This window comes from Cherax quadricarinatus, chromosome 75 (assembly GCF_038502225.1).
Source record: "Cherax quadricarinatus isolate ZL_2023a chromosome 75, ASM3850222v1, whole genome shotgun sequence".
Lineage (NCBI taxonomy): Eukaryota > Metazoa > Arthropoda > Malacostraca > Decapoda > Parastacidae > Cherax > Cherax quadricarinatus.
In genome coordinates, this window is record NC_091366.1 from 17,139,226 (window position 1) to 17,149,699 (window position 10,474).

A 10,474-nucleotide genomic window follows, 5' to 3' on the forward strand; every position below is an offset into this window, starting at 1 on the left:
GAAAGACATTCCTGGCACTAAAATGACATTTCCTCTGTTCATTAGTCATGTCTCAAGGCCCCTCTTACATGCTTTTGCTTTCCACTTTGAATTTTTATTCTCACAAAAAATAGATTTACTGTTATGCAGACTACTGCATTTGTGTAAAAAATGGTATAAATAATATTGGTGCACTTGCGAAAGAATATTAGACTCACCAGTTGATGTGTAGTGGACGCTTGGCATGATTTGTTTACTTTTGAACTTTGGTAAAAATTTAACATTTCTGCTACTTTGAGCTCAATTTCAAGGTACTTTTCATTGTAAAACCAGTCAAAATCATCTCAGTTTCTGTAATATGTCTTCCATTCTATAAAATGAGACCAAGAAAACTAGAATACAACAATAAATACCATACGAAAATACTGTGCAAAGTCGCTGTTTTATTCCAAAAAAATGGTCGAAGTTTTTTTTTCTCATTATGCACTGTGAGCTGCAGGATTTTTCTTATACTGTGCACACTCACCACATAGACGCATTCTTTCATATGTAGGCCTACCAGCTTTCTCTCACTAGATTTGAGGGCGCTAGAATTTAGGCGTACTAGTACGTCAAAAACCCTGGGTCGTAAGCCGTACTAGTACGGCCGAAACCCTCAAAGGGTTAATGACTCAAGGCGATTTGCTGTTTACCTGGAGTTTACCTGGAGAGAGTTCTGGGGGTCAACGCCCCCGCGGCCCGGTCTGTGACCAGGCCTCCTGGTGGATCAGAGCCTGATCAACCAGGCTGTTGCTGCCAGGCACAAATAGCATAAGAAAGGCAGGGCTAGATTAGGGAGTAGCATAATGTGAGTAGCGCCATTTGAGGTATACAGTAGAGAATATGCCAACTGTTTAGAACATTTTTTTTGTAAAGCACAGGTAAGGAGACTGGCGCTATATAGACGCCTGACTGACATTTTTTTTGTAATGTGTTGGAAGTTGATGTTGAATTTCAGGGAACAGACCTAAGAATTTTCCTTCATTTTGTTTGGTTTTTAAGTTATTGTGTTAAATGGTTCTTATTGTTAAAAACTGTATCTAAAAATAGTTATTTATTTAACTGGAGAAAAACTTCATTTTTCTTTTTGTTCTATACTGAGCTTCACCTTTAATCTTCTTTCACATTTGCATGCTAGTTATATTCAATGGAATTATTTTTATTGTCTCTCTCTTTTTAATGTCTTTGTATACACAGATGTACAACATTTATTAAATTCTACCATTTTGGGATTTTGTTTTCCAAAAATGCTCTACACAACCATAGCTTTTCATGGGTACTAATAAATATCTAATCTTGTAAGAAGCACATTATCGTGCGGAAATAATTATTTATTTAATTGAATTTTACTCGGTTTGAAGGAATTCTGATACTCCATACTCAAATAACCCGCACGTAGACGAGAGGAGCTTATGAGGACATTTCAGTCAGACTTGCACCGAGTCCAAGTTGGACTGAAACGTCGTCGTAAGCTCCTCTCTTCGATGTGCGGTTATTTGTGTATTGTTCCAGACACAGTACTGTGCCTTTTTAAGTTACTCCACTCTCAGTTATCCAAGTGTTCTGGATATGGGCCTGCCAACAGTCCTGGTAAGCTTTAGTTGGAAGCAAGCAGAAGTGATTAACATTAAGGGTTACTATCCCAGGATAACCTGGGTTACTAACCCAGGATAACCTGGGTTACTCACCCAGGAAAACCTGGGTTACTTACCCAGGAAAACCTGGGTTACTTACCCAGGAAAACCTGGGTTACTTACCCAGGATAACCTGGGTTATTAACCAAGGATAACCTGGGTTACTAAACCAGGATAACCTGGGTTAGTAACCCAGGATAACCTGGGTTAGTAACCCAGGATAACCTGGGTTACTAACCCAGTGGAAATAAATAACTCTTGACAGTTTTTTGGGTTATCTTGGTGGGTAATTTACACACGTGTTAAATTATGTATAATAACTCTACATAAATAAACTTACTCAGGAAGAGAAAAAAATTACTTTGTTATAACAGAATCCCCCCGCCACCCCCCCCCCCCCCGGCCAGAAAAAAAAAATGTCACATTGTACCTGAGGTGTTAGTAGATCCTTCTGCTTTTCCTCTTCTTGTTGAGGATAGACTTAGTTTACCTAGAAGTTACTGTTGATGATGCAGGTTGCAAATGCTGCATCAATGTTGCAACTGTTGTTGTTGTTGTAACTGTTGTTGTTGTTGTTGTTGTTGTAACTGTTGTTGTTGTTGCAACTGTTGTTGTTGTTGTTGCAACTGTTGTTGCAACTGTTGTTGTTGTAACTGTTGTTGTTGCAACTGTTGTTGTTGCAACTGTTGTTGTTGCAACTGTTGTTGTTGTTGCAACTGTTGTTGCAACTGTTGTTGTTGTGGTTGCAACTGTTGTTGTTGCAACTGTTGTTGTTGTTGTTGCAACTGTTGTTGTTGCAACTGTTGTTGTTGTGGTTGCAACTGTTGTTGTTGCAACTGTTGTTGTTGTTGTTGCAACTGTTGTTGTGGTTGCAACTGTTGTTGTTGCAACTGTTGTTGTTGCAACTGTTGTAACTGTTGTTGTTGTGGTTGCAACTGTTGTTGTTGCAACTGTTGTTGTTGCAACTGTTGTAACTGTTGTTGTTGTGGTTGCAACTGTTGTTGTTGTTGCAACTGTTGTAACTGTTGTTGTTGCAACTGTTGTTGTTGTTGCAACTGTTGTTGTTTGAGGTGGCAGTAAAAGTTGGAGGTGGAGCAGTTGTGTGTCAGTCCCTGGGGAAGGTAATGGTGTGTTAATACTGGGAAGGAACTGCAAAAGAAAGATTATTATTATTATTATTATAATCAAGAGGGAAGCGCTAAACCCGTAAGATAATACAGCGTCTGAGGGGAGGGGGTTGTGGAAGGCATTCAGGCTTAATTCAGGGAACTGGAGCACAGATCCAGTTCCCTAAATCAAGAGCCCCTCACTAACATCAAGGAACCTTCCCTGAGGGGTGTGATGGAGAGAAGCTGGAGCGAAATGTTGCTAGTTGTGTGATAGCGTCAGCACCGGCGCTGACTCCCGCCAACACTGTCAGCAACACCAGCTTCTCTGACTTAGGTTGTTTACAGCTGCGAGGTAAGCTGATGTATGGCGGCTTAGTTAAGCTCTATATCACTAATACAAGCTTACCAGGATGATAGTGGGGGAAATGTGTCGCTGATGATGGTGAGATGAGCGAGACGTCTCACCTCTCCTTCTACTTGGGTTTATAAGGGCTGGTGACGGCTCACCCAGGATCCACCACTGCCTCTCCTCTCTTTATTTAAATATAAATACTTATTAATTAATGTAAACTTTGTGTTATTATGTACTGTAGTGCGATAAAATTACTGAATTCAGAGACAATTCACTCAGAAATATTCAAGAAATGTCAAGGTATTTTATCCACAGTGTTATACTACAAATCATTTTGCAAAAATACCCAGACTGTTCACTGTAAATAAAGCATTAACACTTTTTTATGTGTATATGACCTAATTCATGAGAAAGTTCTCTCCGACCCTTGGAGTTAATGCAAAATGAAGCTCTCAGGATTATTCTTGGCTGTCCCAGATCTACAAAAGTTCTTAACATGAGGAAGGAGCTTGGTATTTCTAGTATCAGTGATAGGATTGTTGAAATTAACACTGTACTCGGTATTAGAATGTTGAGAAACGAACCAGACACTATCATAGTGAATCTTACCAAGTGTCTAGAGGTAAATACACACAAATCTAAATGGATTGTGAAAACGTGCAATTGCATTAAGTTTTATAACCTGCATGAACTGTATCACTGAAGGCAACAAGAGCATTTCACCCCTCCATGGAAGATGTGTTCATTTAATATCACATACCTACAAGTCCCTCCCAAGAAGCTCATTGCTAGTAATCCCTTCCTTAAATCTCTTGTTAGAGTAGGTGGCCCGGTAGCTAAAGCTCCCGCTTCACACACGGAGGGCCCGGGTTCGATTCCCGGCGGGTGGAAACATTTCGACACGTTTCCTTACACCTGTTGTCCTGTTCACCTAGCAGCAAATAGGTACCTGGGTGTTAGTCGACTGGTGTGGGTCGCATCCTGGGGGACAAGATTAAGGACCCCAATGGAAATAAGTTAAACAGTCCTCGATGACGCACTGACTTTCTTGGGTTATCCTGGGTGGCTAACCCTCCGGGGTTAAAAATCCGAACGAAATCTTATCTTAACTGCTCAAGAAGAAATTTCTCACCTAGCTGGTAGTAATAAGTTATCACAAGTTATATACACTGATGGATCTAAACAGGAGTCTTCTGGCAGGGCTGCATCTGCTCTTGTTGCCACCTCCCTAGTTAAGAACGATAATAAATTTGTTGAGTTAGGCATAAGAATTAACAACTGGGCGTCTACACTGCAAACTGAATTGTTTGCAATCCTAATGGCGCTAAAGCTAACCTATGACACTGAGCTTGACTCTATCATCATTACTGATTCTATGTCATCATTGAAGGCTCTTGACTCATATAATGACTCCAACATGTTCATTGGGGAAGCCAGGTATAGATACTCAAAAATTAGGGACAAAGGAATTAATGTACAATTGCTATGGATCCCATCACACATTGGATTACTCCTTCATGATAAAGTTGATATGTTAGCCAAGAAGAGTACACACAAGGAGAATGTAGAATATAACTTTGGTATAACTGTGTCTAGCATTAGGAATAATATTAGGAGAGAAGTAAATAATGAAAATGATTGTTATAGGAATGCAGTTACAAGCCTGAGTAGATCTATAACCCACTATGATAACATGAACGTAGATAAGTATGTTTATGGAGCAACGTGCAATGTGAACAGACTGACTGATGTTGTAGTGGCCAGGCTTAGGCTTGGTTACAAGTACTTCTGGCAGTTTGGGAGATACACAGATGATGATCAAACTAAATGTAAATTATGTGATCAGGCATATGGTCACTCTCTTGAACACTATGTGCTTAATTGTCCACTTATTGAGGAATACAGAGACAGACAGTATAATAACCTATGTGACATGTCAAGATATCTTATTAATGAAAATAAGATACCAGATATACTAAGCAAATTTCCTAAATTTTCTTGTAACAGATAAGTGAACTATAGATATGTAGATACAAATCCATATGTATTCCTGTTAACCCTTTGGGGCCTAGTTCCTAGGCCTTTTGTGTATCCATATGCTCTCGCGCTACCGTCCACAGGATGGATATGGGGTGCACAATAAACTAGCCACTTCGGTGGCAAAATCTAAAAATCATGTCTGCATACATAAAGCACTAAGACTGTGACCAGATATAAACATGTAAATAGTTCATTACCACTGTGAGTGGTTCAGTTATCAAAACTTTTCTGTCCAGTCTCTGTGCTTATTATGTACCTCTGCAATATTTTTGACTTCCACCCACACCATGGGTATGGTGTGACTTCCACCCACACCATGGGTATGGTGTACATAATAAAGATGTTAAACTACACATAAATACAGTTACACAAATTATCATACAGAGCAACATGTGTAAATTACCCAGGATAAACCTAAATATCAATGTGACTCATTTCCATAGGGATCTTTGTAATATCTTATCCTTTAAACCTTAAGAGTTAAAACAGAAGCAGATATACTGCACAAGGCTAAATCATAAAAGAACAGAGAACAGGAGTACCTATGTAAATATAAACAGTCTCAAATTTCAGGCACACACACAGCAAATTTCCAAGAAAGTCTCCAAAACAGTAGGTATCCTTTCAAAGATACGGTACTATGTACCCCAGTCAGTTCTAGTTTTGTACCACTCTCTCATTTCCTCTTACCTCACCTATGGTATTTGTGCATGGGGGCTCAACCACAGCAAATCACCTTAAGCCTTTAATAACCCAACAAAAAGCTGCAGTGCGACTGATTACTAACTCCTGCATTAGACAACACACTCCACCTCTTTTCAAGAGTCTTAACTTGCTAAATATACAAAACATCCACAGTAGCAGTAAAGATCGAGAACTAAAATTTAGTCATTGTGGTAGTTTACAAGCCTCCGGATGCAACGTCCCAACAATTCCAGGAACAGCGTCTGGAAAATCTTCCAGCTCCTCCTCCCAACATTTTGCTCCTGGGGGATTTCAACTTAAGGCACATAAAATGGAGGAATATAGCAAATAATGTTGTTGCAGTGATAACACCAGGAGGCAGCTCTGACGAGAACTCACACACACACACACACGAGCTTTTAAATCTCTGCACAAAATTCAACTTAAACCAGCAAATAATAGAGCCTACTAGATTGGAGAATACACTAGACCTCATCTTCACTAACAATGATGATATGATACGAAATGTCACCATATCAAAAGCAATATACTCAGATCACAACATAATCACAACAATAAGGGTTGAGGCCTCGACCGTTCGTCATAGTAGGAGCTGTCAGCAATCACCGGTTCTCCAGCAAGGAAGTTATACTTTTGTATCAATCTAATCACATATTACTCGGTTAAATAATTTCCCAATGGTTCCTTCAAGTGTTAGTCCCAAATCACCGACCGGATATGTTTAAATAAGTGATCCACAAATCAGATCCGACTGATTCCGAACCCATGACCGGTTTCAATCGGATTCGTTGGACAATAAGGACTATAAACCGGACTATGAACAGACGAAGTTTTAGGCGCCCTTATCAAACACACAACCTAACTACTAAATAACAAAAAAAAAAAAAAGCACAATACCGTGACTGTAACGATACACAAATAACCCGCGCATAGAAGAGAGAAGCTTACGAAGACGTTTCGGTCCGACTTGGACCATTTACAAAGTCACTTTAGTAACTACTAAAGCAGTAACTACTAGAGCAGTAAGCTTGTCCAAATATACATGTACAAATACAAACAGAAATACTAATAGCCAGATCTTCACTTTAAGGAGGTTATTAGTAGAATATTCAAGAGGTTATTAGTAGAATTACAGTAAATCAGCCAGAGTAGAAACATTGGGCGTGTTTCTTTCCACCTGTTGTCTATGTTCCCCATCAGTAAAATGGGTACCTGGGTGTTAGTCGACTGGTGTGGGTCGCATCCTGGGACACTGACCTAGTTTGCCCGAAATGCTGAGCATAACAAGGGGATTTCTATATAGTAGTATGTCACTGATGTCAGCTAGGATTGTATACCATGTACATGTACTTGTAGTAAATAAAGATATTATTATTATTATAATTATGAAATCCTGTGTAGTCTGCATGGATTGCATGGATTGCATGCCACCTTTGTGGAAATTGGGCTCACCCCCCTTGTGCAGATATCCAAGAATTATCTACAAGAGGTATTAAATCAGGGAAGTGTTTTTTGGTATGCCCAAATGAGATCAATCTGTGGACTAAAATCACATTGGTATTAAAAGAGGGTAACTTCCAAGCAGCCTTCATAGAAAACCTGGAAGCATTCTATAACAGATGGGAAAATAAAAAGTCTGGGCTGGATGGTGCTATTGCCCTTGGTGCTATCTGTGCTTGGGGTTCAACTGCAGCAACACACCTAAATCCAATAATAACCCAACAAAAAGCTGCAGTAAGAATAATCACTAAATCCCATCCCTGGCAACACCCCCCCCTATTCTTCATAGATCTAAACTTACTCCCTGTTCAAAACATCCACACTTACTACTGTGCAATCTATACCTACAGGACCTTAAATTCCAATATTAACCTTGACCTAAAACGCTTTCTTGATAGTTGTGACAGGATCCACAGGCATAACACCAGACACAAACATCTCTATGACATTCCCCGTGTTCGACTAAACCTTTACAAAAATTCAATGTATTTCAAAGGACCTAAAATCTGGAACACCCTACCTGAAAACTCTAGAACTGCAGACACATTCATCACTTTCAAAACTACAGTTAAAAAACATCATATCTCCCTGATCCACCCCGACAACTAACTACATGATAACCACCTGGTGGTTCACAATTACACTCACTCACCCACTGACTATAAACCCAGAAATACTAATCTAATCTTAAAATAATAAATTCTAACTAGTCATAAGTTTGCCTATGATACTCCAATATAGACACCTTGTATTGTGCCAAAACAAAAACATTCACATTGCTAAACTCACAAATTATGATGTAGTCACTTAGCCTTAATACCATCATCTGTAAGGATTTAATGTTAAGAATTAATCTAAGTCTGCTCGAAATCCCTAGCCATACTAGGTGTCCTAGTGGCCCCTCTGTAATTAGTATTTTATAACATGTAAACCACAAAATACCCAAAACCTGTAAACCCCACATTGTAACCCTTATAGAGAAACTTGAAATGAACTGAATTGAATTGATGCTGACAGTAACTGTATGACTGGAGGTGCTGTCCTGGTAGGGGCAGTAAAGCAATAGCAAAGAACTACAGACCGATAGCACTAACATCCCATATCATAAAAATCTTGGAAGGGTTCTAAGAAGCAAGATTGCCACCCATCTAGAAACCCATCAATTACACAACCCAGACATTGTCCTCATCGCTTCCGGGCCCTGTGGACGTGCTGCGCAGACGCTCCCGATTCAGTTGATTTTCTGCGCAGTTTTCCTGTTTTGACCAATCAAAATGGCGGATAGACATGGTCAACGTGTAAATACTGTCTGTGTGGAACTGGTACGTGGTACCCTAAGCAGTTCTACAATGCAGGTGCTACTCCCAACGATTATTCGTGATGTGTATGGGATGGCTGTTAACGGAGTTACGAGGATTTTCATCAAATTCATAAATGCTGGATTTTACACAAGCATAGTTGACACGTACCATGAGAAGAGGATGGCCGTGAATACAGCAGTGGAGGTATGTCTGCATGATGTATCCAGCTATGTGACATATGTAAAAGTCAGGAATGTGCCCTTTGAAGCTACAGAGTATGATGTGGTAGCGGTATTCCGTCATTATGGCAAGATTCATGCGGCGGAATTGGGAGTGTGGAAGGATGGGCCTTATGTGGGACTGCCCGAGGGATCCTTCAATCTGAAGATGACGTTACGGCAATCAATACCTTCGTATGTTTTATTGGAAGAGTTCCGAATGCAGGTATATGTATACTATGCGGGACAGAGAAGGACATGTAGGCTGTGCAGATCATTTGACCATATGGCAGCCCAATGCCATAGAAAACCATGACGGAGGGAACAGATGCCAACACCGGTGGATTAGCAGTTGGGTCCTGTGGTGCCGGAGACAGATGCGGCCGAAAGGCAGGCATCGTGCAGTTGGAGTGAGGAAGTGGAAAAAGCAGAGGCGGAGATGGACTCATGTGCTACGTTACCTGTGGGGACGGGGCCTGAGCAGACGACGACGACGACGAGCAATGATGGTGAGCCTGTAATGCAACAGGATGGAATGCTGGATGAGGTTTTGAATACCTTCCTGAGTGAGATGGAGGGGAGTCTGGATGATGAGCAGCGTGGACGCTCATTGGAGGAGACTACAGACTCATCGGGACGTGGGAAGACCGTGTGCAATGAGGGGAAGAAGCACACGGTAGTGGCTGAGGTGCACATAGCGTGCACGGAAGAGGAGGTTACATGTGGAGACGGAGGTTCATGCAAGAGAACAGCTGGGACGTCTGATATGGATGACGTCTTAATGCCCAGGCAGAGACCTGGGAAGAAGTCTTGGAGGCCCAGGTTGGACCTCCCGGAGAGTGGGTGTAGCGGTACTGAAGTACTGAAAGGTTCAAAGGACAAGGGGGGGGGACTGGACAGACAGGGTGACAAACTGGGCTCTAGTCAGCAGCCAGGTCACGCGGGTGCCATTCCAAGGCGGCGGGGCAAGCCGCCTTTACTGTCATAATTCAAGGTTGTAACGATCAATGATAATGGCCTGAGAGCCGAGGTTAAAAGAGTGTGGGTGGAATGGTTTTTAAGGAGATTTAATGTAGATATATGTTTCATTCAGGAGCACAATTATAAGTTTGGTTGTGAGTTGTCTTTGAAAGGATATAAGTTGTATGTGAGTGGATCATTGAGGTTGAAAGGTGGGGTAGCTGTGGCTGTAAAGGAAACCAGTCCATTGCGAATTTTGGGGTGGGAGGAAGGGGGGGGGGTCGTGCGGGTGGAGGGGGAATGGGGTGCAACGAGGGTTTGTTTTATAGGAGTGTATATGCCGGCGGATGGCAACGTACGAGTCATGGAGAACTTTGTGAGGGATTTTTTGATGTACTATTTAAGGGGTTTACCTTTAGTCACTGTAATAGGGGGAGATTGGAATTGTGTTATTAGGGGTGGGGATGTGGAACCGAGGGGGGCGGGGTGTATGTTGGGCATGTTATGCAATGTGTTTGGAGACGTGGGGGTTTTGGATGTTGTGGGGAGGGGTGGTTGGCGGGTTGAGTATACATTTGTCAGACGGGATTATGCTGCAAGATTAGATAGGATCTATGCAACGGAAGCTGTACACGTG

At 41.3% G+C, this 10,474-nt stretch overlaps 1 protein-coding gene across 1 annotated transcript in view; it reads right to left on the reverse strand.

The window, feature by feature from the left end:
* LOC128691932 (zinc finger protein 853-like) overlaps window positions 1-8,647 on the reverse strand; it is a 41,211-nt gene extending 32,564 nt beyond the window's left edge. Inside the window, exons 1-3 of the mRNA XM_070101098.1 lie at window positions 8,526-8,647; window positions 3,168-3,294; window positions 2,083-2,764 (exon numbers count right to left, since the gene is read on the reverse strand). Of these exons, the coding sequence (XP_069957199.1) occupies window positions 2,183-2,764; window positions 3,168-3,294; window positions 8,526-8,647 (831 nt within the window). The 3' untranslated portion in view covers window positions 2,083-2,182. The remainder of the gene's footprint in view (window positions 1-2,082; window positions 2,765-3,167; window positions 3,295-8,525) is intronic.
* Between the last annotated feature and the right edge of the window lie 1,827 nt (window positions 8,648-10,474).